The sequence below is a fragment of the Balaenoptera borealis genome (assembly GCF_965194805.1).
Source record: "Balaenoptera borealis genome assembly, contig: HAP1_SCAFFOLD_1787, whole genome shotgun sequence".
NCBI lineage: Eukaryota > Metazoa > Chordata > Mammalia > Artiodactyla > Balaenopteridae > Balaenoptera > Balaenoptera borealis.
In genome coordinates, this window is record NW_028122460.1 from 3,110 (window position 1) to 28,428 (window position 25,319).

The 25,319-nt window shown below is 45.7% G+C and overlaps 1 protein-coding gene across 1 annotated transcript in view; it reads left to right on the forward strand.

Moving 5' to 3' along the window:
* Positions 1–1,863: 1,863 nt before the first annotated feature.
* The window catches only part of LOC309622194 (uncharacterized protein), a gene marked incomplete at its 5' end in the record, with an annotated part of 79,363 nt that continues 55,907 nt past the window's right edge, over positions 1,864–25,319 (forward strand). Inside the window, 3 exons of the mRNA XM_082409320.1 lie at positions 1,864–2,001; positions 10,444–10,581; positions 23,125–23,262. Of these exons, the coding sequence (XP_082265446.1) occupies positions 1,864–2,001; positions 10,444–10,581; positions 23,125–23,262 (414 nt within the window). The remainder of the gene's footprint in view (positions 2,002–10,443; positions 10,582–23,124; positions 23,263–25,319) is intronic.

Genomic DNA, 25,319 nt, shown 5'->3' on the forward strand with positions numbered 1-25,319 from the left:
AAAAGGCACTGTGGTGAGTCGCATTATGCACCCGAGCGTAAGGAGCAAGATATCTGCCACCAGCCCAGCTTGGCCTGGATTGCCTCTGTTTTAGTTCCCCTGGTTAGTGCTTTTCTCCCTAACCACTCTTGTGACTGTGATAATGTGAGTAAGGGCGGAGTTGCTAATGATCTATGTGTGAGGTAAGCTGGTTTGAGGGAGGCAATCTATGGACCTAGTCATTTTCCTTGGTGGTAAGCTTTCAGGGGTGCAGAGATGGATCTTCCTGGGGCCTTTTCTGGTCCCAGGAAGATATCGCATAGATGGGACCTCCCAAGACACACATTGAATCTTTAGGCCTGTTTTTCCTATTATGAGGTACGAACGAGTTTCTTCACTGATGGGGATGATGCTTATCTGAGAAGAAATTGTGAAAGGTGGTGTAGTGTAGAGGTGTGGCTTAAGCTTTTAAGTTTTCCTCCAGGTTTTTCCCCTAAGCTTCCTACTTCGGACGGCCTACTTACATGATACTAGTAGGTGATGTCCGGCTAACAACTTCCTAAATATACCTGCAAGCCAGATCAGTGTCTCTTTTCTCTGTATTCCCATGGAAATCAAGAGTCCCGCCGAATTTTCCATCGAAACAGTTGATTTGTGTTGTCTCTAGGAATTCTAAAGGGCGTACCGTTGCTTCCTAACCGGTGTCATTTGGGAGATCCGCCTCTGTACGTTCAAATGATTAATTTTGAGACTTTGCTCATGTGTGCAGTAAACCCTTGAATTCCCTAAGACCTTCCTTTCCTCCATCTCCTACCCCATTAAGCCCGCTTCAGTTCATCTCCTGAATTTCTTTGGAATCTGTCAGCCAGCTCTTCCTCAACTTCCTAATACTGAACTTGCCTGTCTGTTGCGATTAGGTCCTAACTGGTGTCCATATATCTTGTTTCCTTCCAATCCACTCTTCACACAAGAAACCTTCAAAGCAAGTTGGAACGTTGCTCATAAACATCGCTCACAAGCATTGTTTTGAGAATAGAAAACACACTGTTGGCCTTTAAGACTCTGCGTGGTCTAGAATCCTCTCTGCTTCTCTAGCCCCATCTTGTGCCACTTTTGCCCTCACTTTCTATGCTTCAGATACACTGAATTAACCTTAGTTCTCACTCATCTGACAGAAGTCAGTTCAGATACTATTTTTCACTGTGATTCCTAGCATTAAGGAATTTGATTATCAGGTTTTGTATGAGGACTATTTCATCAGGGGTACAGAAGTTCTGGCCATCTCTGGTTTTGGATATCCCTTATTTGTTGAGACCTTTGCGTTGTTTGGTTGCCTTTTGTCTGTTTTCCAGATGGGAAAACAGGAACAAGGGAAGTATAGGTTATTACTAGGTGGGGTTGAACAAGTGGAGCAGCAAACTGCAAAGCAGAAAGAAGAGGGACGTACTATAGAGGGATATGACTTCCATTCTCAAGGCGCCTGCATCCTGTGCAGGGAGACAGCCTAACATAAAATGTGCCTAACAACAAATATATTGACTTCTTACTAAAAATCTCCAGTTCATAGAACCGAGGGGTTTGTACCTTCTCCTTTAAAAGTGATAGTCCTGGGACTTCCCCGGTGGTCCCGTGGTGAAGACTCTGCGCTTCCAACGCAGCAGGCGTGGGTTCAATCCCTGGTTGGGGAGCTAAGATCCCACATGCTGCGCAGCCAAAGAAATTTTTGTCGAACGTTATACTCCTGTATTGTTGGCTTTAGTGGTTTAGATTTTGTTGTACTGTTAAGAAGATTTCAGTTTATTTACCGGGAACAAACAACACATAATGTAAAAATAGTTTCCCAGAAACGATTTCCATCATTCTCTTCCTCCCTTTCTCCCGCAGACTGGTGTTTCACCTTGACAAGTTCTCTGTCATTCCATAGGAAAGCTGTCTGGCTTGGAGGTTGCAATCCCAGGGAATTTTTCATCAGCGGGGAAGTCTCCATCACTACAGAGGAATCAAGGGAGAAGTCAGTCCCTGGTAAGTGAGATGCTCCCCCTAAACACCAACACAGCAGTCGTGTACCTTTCAAGGGGTTCAGGGGCAAGATGGGCAAGGCATTTCTACTAACTCTTCTTAAGGATCACGGACAGTGCCCTATGCTACGAGGTAAGCGGTGACTGCTGTAGTTCTTACTGGTGATCCTTTCCTGTCACTGATTCTCGGCCTTCTTTGTATTTCATAGGACTGTTGTCAGTCCAATACAAAATGAGTCTTATTTTTAAAAACCTGAAATGTTTTACAGAGCCTAGCATTCTCATATAGGGTCCTTTCCATTCTCCCCACTTTCCCGAGAGGCCAAGAACACTTCACACCATGAACTAGGAGAGGGGGTAGAGCCCTTTCTGATGAAATACATCAACAAAGACAGAGCCTTAGCCTGCTTGCTCTCTGGACAGGATCTCGGACCACAAGGTCTTCAATCCTGGTATAAATGAAGGAAGTGAGGACAGTTCAACTGGCACTCTGATAACAAGAGTTCGGAAACACCTTCCAAAGAGACTATAGCAGTAGATGAGGGAAGGGAGTGCTACAGTGTGGCAGTACAGGGGGAATGATCGGCTACAGCAGTGAAAAGTGTGGTACCGATTGGTGTGCTCTCGGGGTTCTTGTACATGTAGCATAGATGACCTCTACAGTGGCCCTCCCACCTTCCCACCTGCATTAGGTGTTCTTTTTTTTTGTAATTTATGTTTATGTATTTATTTACTGTTTGAACTTATTTATTCTACGTATTTATTTTTTTGGCTGCACTGGGTCTCTCATTGCTGTGCACGGGCTTTCTCTAGTTGGCGGCTAGCGGGGGCTACTCTCGGTTGCGGTGTGCGGGCATCTCATCGCGGTGGCTTCTCTTGTTGCGGAGCATGGGCTGTAGGCACGTGGGCTTCGGTAGTTGAGGCTCACGGGCTCTAGAATGCAGGCTCCGTCGTTGTGGCACATGCGCTTAGTTGCTGCACGGCATGTGGGATCTTCGCAGACCAGGGCTCGAACCCGTGTCCCCTGCATTGGCAGGCGCCACCAGGGAAGCCCTAGGTGTTCTCATATAGAGTCTAAAAACAGAGAGCACTGAGAGAAGGTAGTGGTTATTAAAGGCTCAGGATCTAAATTCTACCTGTCTCTACACCCCTTCCCAGCTGTCGATTTGACCCCATTTTTGAATGCCGACCTCATTCTTCAACTTTCTCTGGCGTTTGTTATACTCACCTTGAAAACTTGTTTCTGTGATGCGTTGAGCAGACACAGGGTGGCAGACTGCAGAGGTGGAAGCTGGTGGTCGGATATTTGTGGGCTGAATCTCCTTCAGTCCCATTCCCATTTCTGGTTGCCCAGAGGCCCGACTTCCTGTGTATGACGCCGAGCCGTAGGATTGCGGGCAGGAGCCAAGTTCTCCATACAGTAAAGACCCCAGTGTGCCTTGGTTACAGTAATATACCTGGCTTCCTTCCTGGCAGGGAAGTGACAGGCGGCTCTGCCCCTGATTTGGAATCTGAGATGGTGTTCCCTGAGCAAGGCTGGCAGAAAGCGATGGATGTAGAGGGACCATGTTCTTGGCGTCTGAAGTTTTATCATCCTGGGCTGCCAGAAACATGGAGGAGGCAGCTGTGTGGCGGTCAGTGAGTGCCAGAGTAAAGTCTCCGAGTGAAGAAGAATTCTTTTCAGTGCTTGCTGTGATGTCCCACTCAAGAACACCTGGATAGGAAGCAGCTGAAGTGGAGATCTGGCTGTGGTCAGTAACTCCAGATAACATAGTCGTGCTAGAATGTTGGTAAAGGTAGGCACTACCCATGAGTGTCTGGAAAGGGGTACCGGTAGCCGATGCCGAACTGACGGCAGGGGCAGAGACTCTGGAGAAGTTGCAGACACTTCGTGTTAGGGAAGTTGCATTGCTCACCACAGGAGGAGAATGCTGCAGAGAATTTAGAGTTCCAAGTAGAGATGGATGTTGGAAATTTTCTGTAAGAACAAGAGGGTCATGAAAAACTCAGGGAGGTTGAGAAATTCTCACTACGTTTGAGGAACGGCATCATCTGAAGGTTCTTGCTATCAGGACACCTCTACTATCACTACTTCCTGAGAAACCCAAAATCAGACAGTTAATGATGGCTGTAAGGACTGAGCAGTTTTCCACTCTTCTCTATTAACTGCCTGTGCTCCCATCTTGGGCACAGACGGGCAGAAGAGCCAAGTGGTGTGGTTCAGAGATTGTTCTCTAGGCTGGAAGCAACCTTCTCCCTGCCCTGTCTTTCCCTTCAGCCTGCACTCGTATTGACTTCTATGCTATTTCCTAGACTGGAAGCATTTTAGAACTAGGAGGCCCTTAGAGAACTTCGATGTTCTCAGTCTCATTTCGTAAGGAAACTGAGGCTCAGAGAGGTCGGGTTGACTTGTTCAAGTTCTCTCATTATGTTAGTATCATTACCAGGTTTCAGAACCTAAGTATCCTGACTTCCTTGCCAGGACTCCACTCTGAGCATGATACTGCCAGAAAGCAGGAGAAATAGAACTTATAATATAGGCATTTTTTTTGTCCATTAGAAAACAGTACGGCTGTTACCATTGTCGTCTTCAGTGTCTCCCTTTGCTTGTGCAGTTCCCACGCTATTACCTAGAGGTGACGTACAGCTCAGTCCAACTGGTGAATTGAAAGAGTCATTTTTGCCCTCTTCAAGCCTGGTTTCTCATCCTACCTCAAAATGATTACCCGAAAGTGGATTTCTTAAGTGCTTTTGGAAAGGGAAGAGTTATCTGATTACTTCAGATTCCTCACCTGTAAAGTGGTTATAACACCACCACCAATAATAATAGCAGTAATAATTAATAGATGAATAAGCTGATCTATTGCGTATGATTTATATGGAGGAAGATACAATAAGTTCTAGAAAGACAAAGAAAAATCATGACAAGCATATTACGTTAACGAAAAAGAAATCCATAGATATTAATGAAAACTGGGGTATGTGGCAAGTATCGAAGCCTAATGAATTTACTAACAAATGGCATTCTGTACTATCCATGCAATATTATGAAAGTGAATTTTGCCCACTCTATTTTAGTGAATACTATTAACCAGAAGACACGATGGAGGTGATAGAGGTGAATGAATTCCTAGCCAATGCATACAGACAGAGAAGGTATGTCAGTAAAAAATGCATAACAAGCAACAGAATGCAATAAATGTGCATGTATAGGTAGCCACAACACATATAGACAAGTATTTCAATGAAAACCGGTACGAAGCAGACAGCAAAATAATAAGTGTAAAAGAGTTTCATTATTGTGCTCCTTCATATTTTTACCCAGCAAGTAAGAGGTATTAAGCCTAGGAGAAATATATATTTCAATGAATATAGCTTATATAATAAGCAGAAAGGAAGCTTAAAATGTATCAGGAAGGTTTTTGGATTTATCCTAGAACTTAGATTAGAATCATCTTCAGCATCCAAGAAGATGGCATCCCAAAACCTCAAAAAACCATCATGCCTAGAATCCAATTAAAAAAGATTTTCAAATGTAAGAAAATCCACAGGACTCCACAATATGGTTTTCGATAAACGTGGATGTTTGTTTGTTTTGTTTCTTTGGCCGCGCCGCGTGGCCCTGGCCGTGAAAGCACCGAGTCCTAAGCACTGGACCGCCAGGGAATTCCCTAAGTGGGGGGGGGAATTAGAGATGTGGGGCTTGACTTTTTCTTCTTCTTCTTCGGTAGCTAAGCTCTACAAGCGAACGATGGCTGTTGATCAATGTGCTCTCTGTGTTAGGAAGGAAATAACTGTAAAAATGAAAAGCAGCCTTGCCTTAGAACCTACATATCACACCAAGGAAAATAGTCCTTCTGATTCAATTTAGAAGATATCACTTAAAATGTTGAATTGGTGAAATGTCTACCTAGTTTAAAAATTAGAAAGAATAAAACACTGAAAAGCAGCCCCCTAGATAACCACTGTGGTTGCTTGTTTATAGGAGGCATCATTTCTAAAACGTATTTCTAAAATGTTTATATTCAAAACTGTCAAGTGGCCAACTGTATTCAGAGAGGCAATAAAAGAAAGAAAACGGAGTATGACTTTTCTGATAAGCTGCCTTTCCTGGTGATCCCCTGTTCTGGCCTTACTTTCCTTCTTAGTCTGTTAATGTAAGGGTTTGCTACCATCAACTTGGTTTTGCCCTGCTCTGAGCAGGTTTCCCTCTGTGCTGTTTCTGCTTTAATTGAAAATCTTTGGTTCCCATCAGCATTCCATTGCAAACTCCGTTTTTCTTGAGAGCTCCTCTATGCTTTCCCTCTTCATTCTTACATTTTCTCCCATCTCTTGGTGCCTGTTGGCCTGTGCTAATGAAAACCATCCTAAACTTCCTTACGCTCGACTCTGTGCCTCCCTGTAGAGCCCAGTACTCTCCATCCTCTCTCCCTATTCTCTCTTTTCAACTAGTCGAAATCCTAGTGGAGGGAGACCATTAGAGATGAAACATCTTGGTATATATTGCTAGTTTTCTATGTCCCCTGGCTTTTCTATGTTTCTGTTGAAACACTCTTGAGAAGTGTCTGATTTCGTTTTCTACATGGGTACCCTTTAAGGCTCAATACTGGAAAAGAAGGGGATCAGAGTGATCAACCCAACGTGGTATCCTAACGTAACAGTTAAGGAAAGCAACAGGCTTTGTGAGACAGCCAGTGATTTGTCCAAAGTCACACAGATAGTAAACGTCAAAGTCAAAACTGAAATTAGGTCTCCAGACTTGTAGTTCAATACTTTCCCTCATTATTCCATGCTATTTTGAATCTCCTACTTACTCAATTTAGGGGCAAAAGAAATCGAACGCAAAACTTTCCAAAGTTTCTTTTCTTACCTGACATGGTCAGAGAAGAGGAAGCATCCACTGCAGGTACAAGGGATGAGGAGACAACACTAGAGGATGTCCGAGTGGCTGCAGCTGAACGGCGCACGTGTCCAGTACAGAGGTCACTGGTTACTGGTCCAAACAGCTCCACGGAAACCCCAAGACTCTACCAAGTGGTAGTAGGTTTGGTAGGAGAGTGATGTCACAAAGCAGGCAGTTGAAAGGTATGAGAGAGCCAATAGGGAGGTCCGATCCCCAACAGGAAGGCGGGCTTGGGTGAAGAGAGTGTAGGAGAGCTAAAACAACACCTGAGTTTCTGAGCTCTGGGGAGGAAATCCTAGAAGACAGATTTACCTCCCCCAGGCTCTTCCATTAGGGAAATCATTGCCACATTTCTTACAGACGTTCATTAATACACTGAACTAAGAGTTACTTATATTCTACAGAGTATTCTATTTTATGTATCATATACTTAGAGCTATATAGATCTTCTTTAATTAATAATCCTTAGGAAGGAAAGAGCCATCTAGTTTGAACTATTACAGTTGTTCTGAAATCATATGTGTCTAATGAGTGAACTGATAGCAGCTTTTAAGGAGCCAAAGTAGGGATTAAGAAGCTCTCTTTGTAACTTGGTTCAAGAGTAGGGTGAAGTTTGTTGAGTGTACCTTGTGGAGAATGTTGTGGTCCAAGGCTCTTCTCTTTTAGTTTCTTCTCCTTGACTCCTACCTTCCTTGGGCTGGGCTAGGCTGGGGGCCAGGTTGGACTTGCGACTTAACGTTTCTCTTCCGCTTTCTCTTTTTTTTTTTTCTTCCATTATGGGCATTGCTTCGAGGACAAGCCTTGATCTTGCATTGGACGTTACTTCCTGTCACCTTCCAGCAGCAGGAGTCTTCTTTTCAGTGCTTGATGCTTCACGAAATAGACTCTGCCCGTTGGCAGCAAATACCAGAGAGCTAGGAGACAGAGCTGGTTGCAGACCTTTCCTCTTCCAGCCTTTGGTTGCAATTGTTTGGCCCATAATTTGCTAGCTCTAGTTCCTTGGGCCACACAGGTATCCTGCCATCTCCAGCTCTTGTTATATGTGAGAGACATTCTGAACACTGTCCCTTTTTCTTTGCACAGAAGTATATACAGTGTGGCAGTTACTGTAATCTCCTCCGCCTTGCAAACAGCCACTCTAGAATCTTGGACCTCTAGGACTCTCTGTCTTGCATGCTTGGGGGCAAGGCCAAGCAAAATGAAGAGGAGAATAATTAGAGAAAGAGGAGGACGTTGGTGGAGAATTGGGAGCAGGTAAGGTGAAAGGGCACAGGAGAAAAGAGATGCATGTAGACTTTTTGGTTTCTGTGGGAAACAGGTTGACACACTTGGGCCTCATTTGGTATTAACAGAACAGAGAGTTAAAGATCTAAGTAGCTAGATAGTGTGCAGCAACTGCCATGAAGTCTGTACACTGAAGAGAACAGTCTCACATCTAGTTTTCATTTTGTTTTATGTCATAGTACCTTATTTATAGCATTCACTGGTGTGTTTGTAGAATACAGATGTTTTCAAATGCTCTGGTTTTGTCTACATGGTTATCTCCTTGTCCTGTTTGTAAGGAATCCAACATTGTAAGACATATTGCATGTTTTTCTCTTGACGATTGTTGACCTTGAAGCGTCATGAACTAACTTGAGCTGTTGGATTCTGTGGAGAAACGTTCAAAAGGGTCTGTGAAAAAGGCACTGTGGTGAGTCGCATTATGCACCCGAGCGTAAGGAGCAAGATATCTGCCACCAGCCCAGCTTGGCCTGGATTGCCTCTGTTTTAGTTCCCCTGGTTAGTGCTTTTCTCCCTAACCACTCTTGTGACTGTGATAATGTGAGTAAGGGCGGAGTTGCTAATGATCTATGTGTGAGGTAAGCTGGTTTGAGGGAGGAAATCTATGGACCTAGTCATTTTCCTTGGTGGTAAGCTTTCAGGGGTGCAGAGATGGATCTTCCTGGGGCCTTTTCTGGTCCCAGGAAGATATCGCATAGATGGGACCTCCCAAGACACACATTGAATCTTTAGGCCTGTTTTTCCTATTATGAGGTACGAACGAGTTTCTTCACTGATGGGGATGATGCTTATCTGAGAAGAAATTGTGAAAGGTGGTGTAGTGTAGAGGTGTGGCTTAAGCTTTTAAGTTTTCCTCCAGGTTTTTCCCCTAAGCTTCCTACTTCGGACGGCCTACTTACATGATACTAGTAGGTGATGTCCGGCTAACAGCTTCCTAAATATACCTGCAAGCCAGATCAGTGTCTCTTTTCTCTGTATTCCCATGGAAATCAAGAGTCCCGCCGAATTTTCCATCGAAACAGTTGATTTGTGTTGTCTCTAGGAATTCTAAAGGGCGTACCGTTGCTTCCTAACCGGTGTCATTTGGGAGATCCGCCTCTGTACGTTCAAATGATTAATTTTGAGACTTTGCTCATGTGTGCAGTAAACCCTTGAATTCCCTAAGACCTTCCTTTCCTCCATCTCCTACCCCATTAAGCCCGCTTCAGTTCATCTCCTGAATTTCTTTGGAATCTGTCAGCCAGCTCTTCCTCAACTTCCTAATACTGAACTTGCCTGTCTGTTGCGATTAGGTCCTAACTGGTGTCCATATATCTTGTTTCCTTCCAATCCACTCTTCACACAAGAAACCTTCAAAGCAAGTTGGAACGTTGCTCATAAACATCGCTCACAAGCATTGTTTTGAGAATAGAAAACACACTGTTGGCCTTTAAGACTCTGCGTGGTCTAGAATCCTCTCTGCTTCTCTAGCCCCATCTTGTGCCACTTTTGCCCTCACTTTCTATGCTTCAGATACACTGAATTAACCTTAGTTCTCACTCATCTGACAGAAGTCAGTTCAGATACTATTTTTCACTGTGATTCCTAGCATTAAGGAATTTGATTATCAGGTTTTGTATGAGGACTATTTCATCAGGGGTACAGAAGTTCTGGCCATCTCTGGTTTTGGATATCCCTTATTTGTTGAGACCTTTGCGTTGTTTGGTTGCCTTTTGTCTGTTTTCCAGATGGGAAAACAGGAACAAGGGAAGTATAGGTTATTACTAGGTGGGGTTGAACAAGTGGAGCAGCAAACTGCAAAGCAGAAAGAAGAGGGACGTACTATAGAGGGATATGACTTCCATTCTCAAGGCGCCTGCATCCTGTGCAGGGAGACAGCCTAACATAAAATGTGCCTAACAACAAATATATTGACTTCTTACTAAAAATCTCCAGTTCATAGAACCGAGGGGTTTGTACCTTCTCCTTTAAAAGTGATAGTCCTGGGACTTCCCCGGTGGTCCCGTGGTGAAGACTCTGCGCTTCCAACGCAGCAGGCGTGGGTTCAATCCCTGGTTGGGGAGCTAAGATCCCACATGCTGCGCAGCCAAAGAAATTTTTGTCGAACGTTATACTCCTGTATTGTTGGCTTTAGTGGTTTAGATTTTGTTGTACTGTTAAGAAGATTTCAGTTTATTTACCGGGAACAAACAACACATAATGTAAAAATAGTTTCCCAGAAACGATTTCCATCATTCTCTTCCTCCCTTTCTCCCGCAGACTGGTGTTTCACCTTGACAAGTTCTCTGTCATTCCATAGGAAAGCTGTCTGGCTTGGAGGTTGCAATCCCAGGGAATTTTTCATCAGCGGGGAAGTCTCCATCACTACAGAGGAATCAAGGGAGAAGTCAGTCCCTGGTAAGTGAGATGCTCCCCCTAAACACCAACACAGCAGTCGTGTACCTTTCAAGGGGTTCAGGGGCAAGATGGGCAAGGCATTTCTACTAACTCTTCTTAAGGATCACGGACAGTGCCCTATGCTACGAGGTAAGCGGTGACTGCTGTAGTTCTTACTGGTGATCCTTTCCTGTCACTGATTCTCGGCTTTCTTTGTATTTCATAGGACTGTTGTCAGTCCAATACAAAATGAGTCTTATTTTTAAAAACCTGAAATGTTTTACAGAGCCTAGCATTCTCATATAGGGTCCTTTCCATTCTCCCCACTTTCCCGAGAGGCCAAGAACACGTCACACCATGAACTAGGAGAGGGGGTAGAGCCCTTTGTGATGAAATACATCAACAAAGACAGAGCCTTAGCCTGCTTGCTCTCTGGACAGGATCTCGGACCACAAGGTCTTCAATCCTGGTATAAATGAAGGAAGTGAGGACAGTTCAACTGGCACTCTCATAACAAGAGTTCGGAAACACCTTCCGAAGAGACTATAGCAGTAGATGAGGGAAGGGAGTGCTACAGTGTGGCAGTACAGGGGGAACGATCGGCTACAGCAGTGAAAAGTGTGGTACCGATTGGTGTGCTCTCGGGGTTCTTGTACATGTAGCATAGATGACCTCTACGGTGGCCCTCCCACCTTCCCACCTGCATTAGGTGTTCTTTTTTTTTGTAATTTATGTTTATGTATTTATTTACTGTTTGAACTTATTTATTCTACGTATTTATGTTTTTGGCTGCACTGGGTCTCTCATTGCTGTGCACGGGCTTTCTCTAGTTGGCGGCTAGCGGGGGCTACTCTCGGTTGCGGTGTGCGGGCATCTCATCGCGGTGGCTTCTCTTGTTGCGGAGCATGGGCTGTAGGCACGTGGGCTTCGGTAGTTGAGGCTCACGGGCTCTAGAATGCAGGCTCCGTCGTCGTGGCACATGCGCTTAGTTGCTGCACGGCATGTGGGATCTTCGCAGACCAGGGCTCGAACCCGTGTCCCCTGCATTGGCAGGCGCCACCAGGGAAGCCCTAGGTGTTCTCATATAGAGTCTAAAAACAGAGAGCACTGAGAGAAGGTAGTGGTTATTAAAGGCTCAGGATCTAAATTCTACCTGTCTCTACACCCCTTCCCAGCTGTCGATTTGACCCCATTTTTGAATGCTGACCTCATTGTTCAACTTTTCTCTGCCGTCTGTATACTCACCTTGAAAACTTGTTTCTGTGATGCGTTGAGCAGACACAGGGTGGCAGACTGCAGAGGTGGAAGCTGGTGGTCGGATATTTGTGGGCTGAATCTCCTTCAGTCCCATTCCCATTTCTGGTTGCCCAGAGGCCCTACTTCCTGTGTGTGACGCCGAGCCGTAGGATTGCGGGCAGGAGCCAAGTTCTCCATACAGTAAAGACCCCAGTGTGCCTTGGTTACAGTAATATACCTGGCTTCCTTCCTGGCAGGGAAGTGACAGGCGGCTATGCCCCTGCTTTGTTCGTGGGCCTCCTGATCCAGCAGTTCCCTTGGCTCTGCCCCTGTCGTCAGCTGCCCCTAGGATAACTCTGAGCCCTAGCCACTTCTCTGGTAGATTTCCCTATTCCCCCACTACAGTCACACCTGAATAAGGCAACTCAGACCTTTCAGAGATGTGTCCTGAACCTCTTGTTTTCTGAAATACCTATCTGGTGGTTGTGAGACTTAAGGCCAGCGTCCCCGAGAGACTTTTTCTATTTCTCCTAGTAAACCTAGACTCATCTTCTGTCACCTTCAACTCTACTCCAATTGTGTTCTTTCAACCCAGACCTCTGACCCTGCTTTTTACTTCTGCCATTTCATCCTCGCTCCTGCTTCCTTTCCTAAATCCATACGTCTCTTTTGGCCTTCCTAGCCCTGGGCCAAGTTCCTTCCTCTTTGCTCAGTTTTTACCCCTTTCCTTCATTCTCCCATCCAACTTTCAGTCCTTCCTTTCTCACGCCCCAGTTAGCAGCATCTGAAAATTCGAAAGGTTTGTTACTCGTCTATTAATTGTATTCCATTTACTTACTCAGTTCTATACCTGTCTTACCTGTGTATGGAAGAACAGCTGGTAGCCAAGGTGGCACCAAGAATCCTAGCAGCTCTCACTTGACGTATCCGTAGTAGTCGGCAATTTCCATTTCGTTTTCCCTCTCGGTGAAAAATTGCAGCTTGCCCGAAGAGGTGTATCCGGCAGCATTCTCCCGTTGTTGTTGAGCCCGCCTCTTCATGGCCTCTCGCTCTGGCCTCTGCTCTTGTTCGATGGGCTTTGACATGACTGGCTCAGGCACGTTGGGTTCCCTCCATGGAACTCGTTGCTTGCTGAAGTCTTGGAGTAGAAATTGGGTTTGGAGCTTGGGTGGGGACTGGCGCTTATTCACAGCAGGGGGAACAGGCTCCCGCTGGAGAGGAGCGCCAGATGAAGTTTTGGAGGGTGCAGGCCTAGGAGCAGCAGACTGAGGGACACGAGGCTGGGTATGGTTGGGCCAAGCCGGTTGGGTTGGGTTGGTCACAGTTGGCTGAGCTGGTTTGGCGGGGCCTGGCAAAGAGGCAGGAGCTGGCTGGGATGAATTGGCTGCAGCAGGTTGAGCTGAGTCAGTAGAACCAGGCTGGGCACGGTAAGCCCCAGCAGGCCGATGTGAGGCCAGAGACTGTGGCCTCCGAGGAGCGGGTCGAGCTTGAGGCTTGTCCCAGGCAGAAAAAGGCAGAGGTATCAACTTGACCTTCCCAGGAGGAGGCCGCTCATACTGGGCTGGAGACGGACACTCTGTTTCAGCACTGCTGTCTGGTTTCTGGGCTTGGACTTGCGTTTTCTCAGGACCCTTCCCCTCACGTGGGGTATGCCGCCATGGCTGGATAGCTGGGGGTGGCTGGGGGTCTTTGGGGTTGCTTGACTTTCCCAAGAGCCGACAGGAAGAGCGCCCAGTTTTCGTCTCATTCTTCTTCCCCAGCGCATGAAGAACCTTCACAGACTCCAGCATGCGCACGCCAAGGGAGGTTCGAGGCTTTTGAAAGCTCTGTTGGAGAAGCTCAGTTTGGTGTTCCTTTCGCTTCGTGTGGGGGATTGCTGGCTTCTCTTCTGCCTTGACTTTGTTCCCTGACTGCTTGTTCTCCTCAGCCTTGTTTCTCCCTCTGGTCCTTTTGGTCTTTTCCTGCCCGTGGCTCTTAGTTTTGCTGATCTTTCTGGATGCAGCTTTCTGAGGTTTGCCTTGAGAGTGCTTGGCCGTGTTCACAGGAGCCCTGTCACTGACTGCAGCGTGGCATATAACCACTTCTCCCCCTAACAGGCACTCTGGATTCTTTGGCTGGATTTTGGCCTTGGGAGCGCCACTGATAGGCTCAGAGGCTTTCTGTTTGTTCTTCCTGGGTTGATCAGAGGGAACCTTTATGACACTTGGCTTTTCCTGCACCTGATTCACCTTAATGGCTCTGGTGTCTTTAGCTTTGATCACGTTGGGACCTTGGGATTGATCAAGATCTTTCAAAGGATTAAAGAGCTGGGGAAGGTGAATATCCTCCGCCAGTGTAGTAATGTCTGCAAGACCACTGCTAGGTTCAATCCCATTTTCAAGTGTCCCTAGGTCCTGACGACTCCGGCTGTTCTCTCCCAGATCAGCATTTTCAGAACCAGGCTGCTCCTCTTGGCTGAGGGGATCGGTGCAGGCCAGCGGCTGGTGAATATCAGGGATTCCTAAAGGGAGTAGTGGAGGATCTTGGTTCTCTGTTGGGATCTGGTAGGCATCCAGAGGCTTTGAAAGCTTGGTTTTGATATCATCCACGTGCTTACTCTCTATTTGTCCCTGGCTTGGAGCTGGAGGCAGGGCCAGGAGACGCCTGGCACTCTGGACTGGAGCTGTCACTGAAATGTCCCCAAGTTCAGATGGTGGGTTACTCTCAAGTATGTGGCTGTTTCTGCTACTGCAGGACTTGGGGAGTTCTTGACTTTGTGTCACACAAAACGTCTGGCTTGGAGGTTGCAATCCCAGGGAATTTTTCATCACCAGGGGGGAGGTCTCCATCCCTACAAAGGGATCAAGGGAGAAGTCAGTCCCTGGTAAGTGAGATGCTCCCCCTAAACACCAACACAGCAGTCGTGTACCTTTCAAGGGGTTCAGGGGCAAGCTGGGCAAGGCATTTCTACTAACTCTTCTTAAGGATCACGGACAGTGCCCTATGCTACGAGGTAAGCGGTGACTGTTGTAATTCTTACTGGTGAGCCTTTCCTGTCGCTGATTCTCGGCTCGCTTTGTATTTCATAGGACTGTTTATAAGTCCAATACAAAATGAGTCTTATTTTTAAAAACCTGAAATGTTTTACAAAGCCTAGCATTCTCATATAGGGTCCTTTCCATTCTCCCCACTTTCCCGAGAGGCCAAGAACACGTCACACCATGAACTAGGAGAGGGGGTAGAGCCCTTGCTGATGAAATACATCAACAAAGACAGAGTCTTAGCCTGCTTGCTCTCTGGACAGGATCTCGGACCACAAGGTCTTCAATCCTGGTATAAATGAAGGAAGTGAGGACAGTTCAACTGGCACTCTCATAACAAGAGTTCTGAAACACCTTCCGAAGAGACTATAGCAGTAGATGAGGGAAGGGAGTGCTACAGTGTGGCAGTACAGGGGGAACGATCGGCTACAGCAGTGAAAAGTGTGGTACCGATTGGTGTGCTCTCGGGGTTCTTGTACATGTAGCATAGATGACCTCTACAGTGGCCCTCCCACCTTCCCACCTGCATTAGGTGTTCTTTTTTTTGTAATTTATGTTTATGTATTTATTTACTGTTTGAACTTATTTATTCTACGTATTTATTTTTTTGGCTGCACTGGGTCTCTCATTGCTGTGCACGGGCTTTCTCTAGTTGGCGGCTAGCGGGGGCTACTCTTGGTTGCGGTGTGCGGGCTTCTCATCGCGGTGGCTTCTCTTTGTTGCGGAGCATGGGCTGTAGGCACGTGGGCTTCGGTAGTTGAGGCTCACGGGCTCTAGAATGCAGGCTCCGTCGTTGTGGCACATGCGCTTAGTTGCTGCACGGCATGTGGGATCTTCGCAGACCAGGGCTCGAACCCGTGTCCCCCGCATTGCATTGGCAGGCGGATTCTTAACCACGGCGCCACCAGGGAAGCCCTAGGTGTTCTCATAGAGAGTCTAAAAACAGAGGGCACTGAGCGAAGGTAGTGGTTATTAAAGGCTCAGGATCTAAATTCTACCTGCCTCTACACCCCTTCCCAGCTGTCGATTTGACCCCATTTTTGAGTGCCGACCTCATTCTTCAACTTTCTCTGGCGTTTGTTATACTCACCTTGAAAACTTGTTTCTGTGATGCGTTGAGCAGACACAGGGTGGCAGACTGCAGAGGTGGAAGCTGGTGGTCGGATATTTGTGGGCTGAATCTCCTTCAGTCCCATTCCCATTTCTGGTTGCCCAGAGGCCCGACTTCCTGTGTATGACGCCGAGCCGTAGGATTGCGGGCAGGAGCCAAGTTCTCCATACAGTAAAGACTCCAGTGTGCCTTGGTGATAGTAATATACCTGGCTTCCTTCCTGGCAGGGAAGTGGCAGGCGGCTCTGCCCCTGATTTGGAATCTGAGATGGTGTTCCCTGAGCAAGGCTGGCAGAAAGCGATGGATGTAGAGGGACCATGTTCTTGGCGTCTGAAGTTTTATCATCCTGGGCTGCCAGAAACATGGAGGAGGCAGCTGTGTGGCGGTCAGTGAGTGCCAGAGTAAAGTCTCCGAGTGAAGAAGAATTCTTTTCAGTGCTTGCTGTGATGTCCCACTCAAGAACACCTGGATAGGAAGCAGCTGAAGTGGAGATCTGGCTGTGGTCAGTAACTCCAGATAACATAGTCGTGCTAGAATGTTGGTAAAGGTAGGCACTACCCATGAGTGTCTGGAAAGGGGTACCGGTAGCCGATGCCGAACTGACGGCAGGGGCAGAGACTCTGGAGAAGTTGCAGACACTTCGTGTTAGGGAAGTTGCATTGCTCACCACAGGAGGAGAATGCTGCAGAGAATTTAGAGTTCCAAGTAGAGATGGATGTTGGAAATTTTCTGTAAGAACAAGAGGGTCATGAAAAACTCAGGGAGGTTGAGAAATTCTCACTACGTTTGAGGAACGGCATCATCTGAAGGTTCTTGCTATCAGGACACCTCTACTATCACTACTTCCTGAGAAACCCAAAATCAGACAGTTAATGATGGCTGTAAGGACTGAGCAGTTTTCCACTCTTCTCTATTAACTGCCTGTGCTCCCATCTTGGGCACAGACGGGCAGAAGAGCCAAGTGGTGTGGTTCAGAGATTGTTCTCTAGGCTGGAAGCAACCTTCTCCCTGCCCTGTCTTTCCCTTCAGCCTGCACTCGTATTGACTTCTATGCTATTTCCTAGACTGGAAGCATTTTAGAACTAGGAGGCCCTTAGAGAACTTCGATGTTCTCAGTCTCATTTCGTAAGGAAACTGAGGCTCAGAGAGGTCGGGTTGACTTGTTCAAGTTCTCTCATTATGTTAGTATCATTACCAGGTTTCAGAACCTAAGTATCCTGACTTCCTTGCCAGGACTCCACTCTGAGCATGATACTGCCAGAAAGCAGGAGAAATAGAACTTATAATATAGGCATTTTTTTTGTCCATTAGAAAACAGTACGGCTGTTACCATTGTCGTCTTCAGTGTCTCCCTTTGCTTGTGCAGTTCCCACGCTATTACCTAGAGGTGACGTACAGCTCAGTCCAACTGGTGAATTGAAAGAGTCATTTTTGCCCTCTTCAAGCCTGGTTTCTCATCCTACCTCAAAATGATTACCCGAAAGTGGATTTCTTAAGTGCTTTTGGAAAGGGAAGAGTTATCTGATTACTTCAGATTCCTCACCTGTAAAGTGGTTATAACACCACCACCAATAATAATAGCAGTAATAATTAATAGATGAATAAGCTGATCTATTGCGTATGATTTATATGGAGGAAGATACAATAAGTTCTAGAAAGACAAAGAAAAATCATGACAAGCATATTACGTTAACGAAAAAGAAATCCATAGATATTAATGAAAACTGGGGTATGTGGCAAGTATCGAAGCCTAATGAATTTACTAACAAATGGCATTCTGTACTATCCATGCAATATTATGAAAGTGAATTTTGCCCACTCTATTTTAGTGAATACTATTAACCAGAAGACACGATGGAGGTGATAGAGGTGAATGAATTCCTAGCCAATGCATACAGACAGAGAAGGTATGTCAGTAAAAAATGCATAACAAGCAACAGAATGCAATAAATGTGCATGTATAGGTAGCCACAACACATATAGACAAGTATTTCAATGAAAACCGGTACGAAGCAGACAGCAAAATAATAAGTGTAAAAGAGTTTCATTATTGTGCTCCTTCATATTTTTACCCAGCAAGTAAGAGGTATTAAGCCTAGGAGAAATATATATTTCAATGAATATAGCTTATATAATAAGCAGAAAGGAAGCTTAAAATGTATCAGGAAGGTTTTTGGATTTATCCTAGAACTTAGATTAGAATCATCTTCAGCATCCAAGAAGATGGCATCCCAAAACCTCAAAAAACCATCATGCCTAGAATCCAATTAAAAAAGATTTTCAAATGTAAGAAAATCCACAGGACTCCACAATATGGTTTTCGATAAACGTGGATGTTTGTTTGTTTTGTTTCTTTGGCCGCGCCGCGTGGCCCTGGCCGTGAAAGCACCGAGTCCTAAGCACTGGACCGCCAGGGAATTCCCTAAGTGGGGGGGGGAATTAGAGATGTGGGGCTTGACTTTTTCTTCTTCTTCTTCGGTAGCTAAGCTCTACAAGCGAACGATGGCTGTTGATCAATGTGCTCTCTGTGTTAGGAAGGAAATAACTGTAAAAATGAAAAGCAGCCTTGCCTTAGAACCTACATATCACACCAAGGAAAATAGTCCTTCTGATTCAATTTAGAAGATATCACTTAAAATGTTGAATTGGTGAAATGTCTACCTAGTTTAAAAATTAGAAAGAATAAAACACTGAAAAGCAGCCCCCTAGATAACCACTGTGGTTGCTTGTTTATAGGAGGCATCATTTCTAAAACGTATTTCTAAAATGTTTATATTCAAAACTGTCAAGTGGCCAACTGTATTCAGAGAGGCAATAAAAGAAAGAAAACGGAGTATGACTTTTCTGATAAGCTGCCTTTCCCGGTGATCCCCTGTTCTGGCCTTACTTTCCTTCTTAAGTCTGTTAATGTAAGGGTTTGCTACCATCAACTTGGTTTTGCCCTGCTCTGAGCAGGTTTCCCTCTGTGCTGTTTCTGCTTTAATTGAAAATCTTTGGTTCCCATCAGCATTCCATTGCAAACTCCGTTTTTCTTGAGAGCTCCTCTATGCTTTCCCTCTTCATTCTTACATTTTCTCCCATCTCTTGGTGCCTGTTGGCCTGTGCTAATGAAAACCATCCTAAACTTCCTTACGCTCGACTCTGTGCCTCCCTGTAGAGCCCAGTACTCTCCATCCTCTCTCCCTATTCTCTCTTTTCAACTAGTCGAAATCCTAGTGGAGGGAGACCATTAGAGATGAAACATCTTGGTATATATTGCTAGTTTTCTATGTCCCCTGGCTTTTCTATGTTTCTGTTGAAACACTCTTGAGAAGTGTCTGATTTCGTTTTCTACATGGGTACCCTTTAAGGCTCAATACTGGAAAAGAAGGGGATCAGAGTGATCAACCCAACGTGGTATCCTAACGTAACAGTTAAGGAAAGCAACAGGCTTTGTGAGACAGCCAGTGATTTGTCCAAAGTCACACAGATAGTAAACGTCAAAGTCAAAACTGAAATTAGGTCTCCAGACGTGTAGTTCAATACTTTCCCTCATTATTCCATGCTATTTTGAATCTCCTACTTACTCAATTTAGGGGCAAAAGAAATCGAACGCAAAACTTTCCAAAGTTTCTTTTCTTACCTGACATGGTCAGAGAAGAGGAAGCATCCACTGCAGGTACAAGGGATGAGGAGACAACACTAGAGGATGTCCGAGTGGCTGCAGCTGAACGGCGCACGTGTCCAGTACAGAGGTCACTGGTTACTGGTCCAAACAGCTCCACGGAAACCCCAAGGCTCTACCAAGTGGTAGTAGGTTTGGGAGGAGAGTGATGTCACAAAGCAGGCAGTTGAAAGGTATGAGAGAGCCAATAGGGAGGTCCGATCCCCAACAGGAAGGCGGGCTTGGGTGAAGAGAGTGTAGGAGAGCTAAAACAACACCTGAGTTTCTGAGCTTTGGGGAGGAGGAAATCCTAGAAGACAGATTTACCTCCCCCAGGCTCTTCCATTAGGGAAATCATTGCCACATTTCTTACAGACGTTCATTAATACACTGAACTAAGAGTTACTTATATTCTACAGAGTATTCTATTTTATGTATCATATACTTAGAGCTATATAGATCTTCTTTAATTAATAATCCTTAGGAAGGAAAGAGCCATCTAGTTTGAACTATTACAGTTGTTCTGAAATCATATGTGTCTAATGAGTGAACTGATAGCAGCTTTTAAGGAGCCAAAGTAGGGATTAAGAAGCTCTCTTTGTAACTTGGTTCAAGAGTAGGGTGAAGTTTGTTGAGTGTACCTTGTGGAGAATGTTGTGGTCCAAGGCTCTTCTCTTTTAGTTTCTTCTCCTTGACTCCTACCTTCCTTGGGCTGGGCTAGGCTGGGGGCCAGGTTGGACTTGCGACTTAACGTTTCTCTTCCGCTTTCTCTTTTTTTTTTTTCTTCCATTATGGGCATTGCTTCGAGGACAAGCCTTGATCTTGCATTGGACGTTACTTCCTGTCACCTTCCAGCAGCAGGAGTCTTCTTTTCAGTGCTTGATGCTTCACGAAATAGACTCTGCCCGTTGGCAGCAAATACCAGAGAGCTAGGAGACAGAGCTGGTTGCAGACCTTTCCTCTTCCAGCCTTTGGTTGCAATTGTTTGGCCCATAATTTGCTAGCTCTAGTTCCTTGGGCCACACAGGTATCCTGCCATCTCCAGCTCTTGTTATATGTGAGAGACATTCTGAACACTGTCCCTTTTTCTTTGCACAGAAGTATATACAGTGTGGCAGTTACTGTAATCTCCTCCGCCTTGCAAACAGCCACTCTAGAATCTTGGACCTCTAGGACTCTCTGTCTTGCATGCTTGGGGGCAAGGCCAAGCAAAATGAAGAGGAGAATAATTAGAGAAAGAGGAGGACGTTGGTGGAGAATTGGGAGCAGGTAAGGTGAAAGGGCACAGGAGAAAAGAGATGCATGTAGACTTTTTGGTTTCTGTGGGAAACAGGTTGACACACTTGGGCCTCATTTGGTATTAACAGAACAGAGAGTTAAAGATCTAAGTAGCTAGATAGTGTGCAGCAACTGCCATGAAGTCTGTACACTGAAGAGAAGAGTCTCACATCTAGTTTTCATTTTGTTTTATGTCATAGTACCTTATTTATAGCATTCACTGGTGTGTTTGTAGAATACAGATGTTTTCAAATGCTCTGGTTTTGTCTACATGGTTATCTCCTTGTCCTGTTTGTAAGGAATCCAACATTGTAAGACATATTGCATGTTTTTCTCTTGACGATTGTTGACCTTGAAGCGTCATGAACTAACTTGAGCTGTTGGATTCTGTGGAGAAACGTTCAAAAGGGTCTGTGAAAAAGGCACTGTGGTGAGTCGCATTATGCACCCGAGCGTAAGGAGCAAGATATCTGCCACCAGCCCAGCTTGGCCTGGATTGCCTCTGTTTTAGTTCCCCTGGTTAGTGCTTTTCTCCCTAACCACTCTTGTGACTGTGATAATGTGAGTAAGGGCGGAGTTGCTAATGATCTATGTGTGAGGTAAGCTGGTTTGAGGGAGGAAATCTATGGACCTAGTCATTTTCCTTGGTGGTAAGCTTTCAGGGGTGCAGAGATGGATCTTCCTGGGGCCTTTTCTGGTCCCAGGAAGATATCGCATAGATGGGACCTCCCAAGACACACATTGAATCTTTAGGCCTGTTTTTCCTATTATGAGGTACGAGTTTCTTCACTGATGGGGATGATGCTTATCTGAGAAGAAATTGTGAAAGGTGGTGTAGTGTAGAGGTGTGGCTTAAGCTTTTAAGTTTTCCTCCAGGTTTTTCCCCTAAGCTTCCTACTTCGGACGGCCTACTTACATGATACTAGTAGGTGATGTCCGGCTAACAGCTTCCTAAATATACCTGCAAGCCAGATCAGTGTCTCTTTTCTCTGTATTCCCATGGAAATCAAGAGTCCCGCCGAATTTTCCATCGAAACAGTTGATTTGTGTTGTCTCTAGGAATTCTAAAGGGCGTACCGTTGCTTCCTAACCGGTGTCATTTGGGAGATCCGCCTCTGTACGTTCAAATGATTAATTTTGAGACTTTGCTCATGTGTGCAGTAAACCCTTGAATTCCCTAAGACCTTCCTTTCCTCCATCTCCTACCCCATTAAGCCCGCTTCAGTTCATCTCCTGAATTTCTTTGGAATCTGTCAGCCAGCTCTTCCTCAACTTCCTAATACTGAACTTGCCTGTCTGTTGCGATTAGGTCCTAACTAGTGTCCATATATCTTGTTTCCTTCCAATCCACTCTTCACACAAGAAACCTTCAAAGCAAGTTGGAACGTTGCTCATAAACATCGCTCACAAACATTGTTTTGAGAATAGAAAACACACTGTTGGCCTTTAAGACTCTGCGTGGTCTAGAATCCTCTCTGCTTCTCTAGCCCCATCTTGTGCCACTTTTGCCCTCACTTTCTATGCTTCAGATACACTGAATTAACCTTAGTTCTCACTCATCTGACAGAAGTCAGTTCAGATACTATTTTTCACTGTGATTCCTAGCATTAAGGAATTTGATTATCAGGTTTTGTATGAGGACTATTTCATCAGGGGTACAGAAGTTCTGGCCATCTCTGGTTTTGGATATCCCTTATTTGTTGAGACCTTTGCGTTGTTTGGTTGCCTTTTGTCTGTTTTCCAGATGGGAAAACAGGAACAAGGGAAGTATAGGTTATTACTAGGTGGGGTTGAACAAGTGGAGCAGCAAACTGCAAAGCAGAAAGAAGAGGGACGTACTATAGAGGGATATGACTTCCATTCTCAAGGCGCCTGCATCCTGTGCAGGGAGACAGCCTAACATAAAATGTGCCTAACAACAAATATATTGACTTCTTACTAAAAATCTCCAGTTCATAGAACCGAGGGGTTTGTACCTTCTCCTTTAAAAGTGATAGTCCTGGGACTTCCCCGGTGGTCCCGTGGTGAAGACTCTGCGCTTCCAACGCAGCAGGCGTGGGTTCAATCCCTGGTTGGGGAGCTAAGATCCCACATGCTGCGCAGCCAAAGAAATTTTTGTCGAACGTTATACTCCTGTATTGTTGGCTTTAGTGGTTTAGATTTTGTTGTACTGTTAAGAAGATTTCAGTTTATTTACCGGGAACAAACAACACATAATGTAAAAATAGTTTCCCAGAAACGATTTCCATCATTCTCTTCCTCCCTTTCTCCCGCAGACTGGTGTTTCACCTTGACAAGTTCTCTGTCATTCCATAGGAAAGCTGTCTGGCTTGGAGGTTGCAATCCCAGGGAATTTTTCATCAGCGGGGAAGTCTCCATCACTACAGAGGAATCAAGGGAGAAGTCAGTCCCTGGTAAGTGAGATGCTCCCCCTAAACACCAACACAGCAGTCGTGTACCTTTCAAGGGGTTCAGGGGCAAGATGGGCAAGGCATTTCTACTAACTCTTCTTAAGGATCACGGACAGTGCCCTATGCTACGAGGTAAGCGGTGACTGCTGTAGTTCTTACTGGTGATCCTTTCCTGTCACTGATTCTCGGCCTTCTTTGTATTTCATAGGACTGTTGTCAGTCCAATACAAAATGAGTCTTATTTTTAAAAACCTGAAATGTTTTACAGAGCCTAGCATTCTCATATAGGGTCCTTTCCATTCTCCCCACTTTCCCGAGAGGCCAAGAACACTTCACACCATGAACTAGGAGAGGGGGTAGAGCCCTTTCTGATGAAATACATCAACAAAGACAGAGCCTTAGCCTGCTTGCTCTCTGGACAGGATCTCGGACCACAAGGTCTTCAATCCTGGTATAAATGAAGGAAGTGAGGACAGTTCAACTGGCACTCTCATAACAAGAGTTCGGAAACACCTTCCGAAGAGACTATAGCAGTAGATGAGGGAAGGGAGTGCTACAGTGTGGCAGTACAGGGGGAACGATCGGCTACAGCAGTGAAAAGTGTGGTACCGATTGGTGTGCTCTCGGGGTTCTTGTACATGTAGCATAGATGACCTCTACGGTGGCCCTCCCACCTTCCCACCTGCATTAGGTGTTCTTTTTTTTTGTAATTTATGTTTATGTATTTATTTACTGTTTGAACTTATTTATTCTACGTATTTATGTTTTTGGCTGCACTGGGTCTCTCATTGCTGTGCACGGGCTTTCTCTAGTTGGCGGCTAGCGGGGGCTACTCTCGGTTGCGGTGTGCGGGCATCTCATCGCGGTGGCTTCTCTTGTTGCGGAGCATGGGCTGTAGGCACGTGGGCTTCGGTAGTTGAGGCTCACGGGCTCTAGAATGCAGGCTCCGTCGTCGTGGCACATGCGCTTAGTTGCTGCACGGCATGTGGGATCTTCGCAGACCAGGGCTCGAACCCGTGTCCCCTGCATTGGCAGGCGCCACCAGGGAAGCCCTAGGTGTTCTCATATAGAGTCTAAAAACAGAGAGCACTGAGAGAAGGTAGTGGTTATTAAAGGCTCAGGATCTAAATTCTACCTGTCTCTACACCCCTTCCCAGCTGTCGATTTGACCCCATTTTTGAATGCTGACCTCATTGTTCAACTTTTCTCTGCCGTCTGTATACTCACCTTGAAAACTTGTTTCTGTGATGCGTTGAGCAGACACAGGGTGGCAGACTGCAGAGGTGGAAGCTGGTGGTCGGATATTTGTGGGCTGAATCTCCTTCAGTCCCATTCCCATTTCTGGTTGCCCAGAGGCCCTACTTCCTGTGTGTGACGCCGAGCCGTAGGATTGCGGGCAGGAGCCAAGTTCTCCATACAGTAAAGACCCCAGTGTGCCTTGGTTACAGTAATATACCTGGCTTCCTTCCTGGCAGGGAAGTGACAGGCGGCTATGCCCCTGCTTTGTTCGTGGGCCTCCTGATCCAGCAGTTCCCTTGGCTCTGCCCCTGTCGTCAGCTGCCCCTAGGATAACTCTGAGCCCTAGCCACTTCTCTGGTAGATTTCCCTATTCCCCCACTACAGTCACACCTGAATAAGGCAACTCAGACCTTTCAGAGATGTGTCCTGAACCTCTTGTTTTCTGAAATACCTATCTGGTGGTTGTGAGACTTAAGGCCAGCGTCCCCGAGAGACTTTTTCTATTTCTCCTAGTAAACCTAGACTCATCTTCTGTCACCTTCAACTCTACTCCAATTGTGTTCTTTCAACCCAGACCTCTGACCCTGCTTTTTACTTCTGCCATTTCATCCTCGCTCCTGCTTCCTTTCCTAAATCCATACGTCTCTTTTGGCCTTCCTAGCCCTGGGCCAAGTTCCTTCCTCTTTGCTCAGTTTTTACCCCTTTCCTTCATTCTCCCATCCAACTTTCAGTCCTTCCTTTCTCACGCCCCAGTTAGCAGCATCTGAAAATTCGAAAGGTTTGTTACTCGTCTATTAATTGTATTCCATTTACTTATTCAG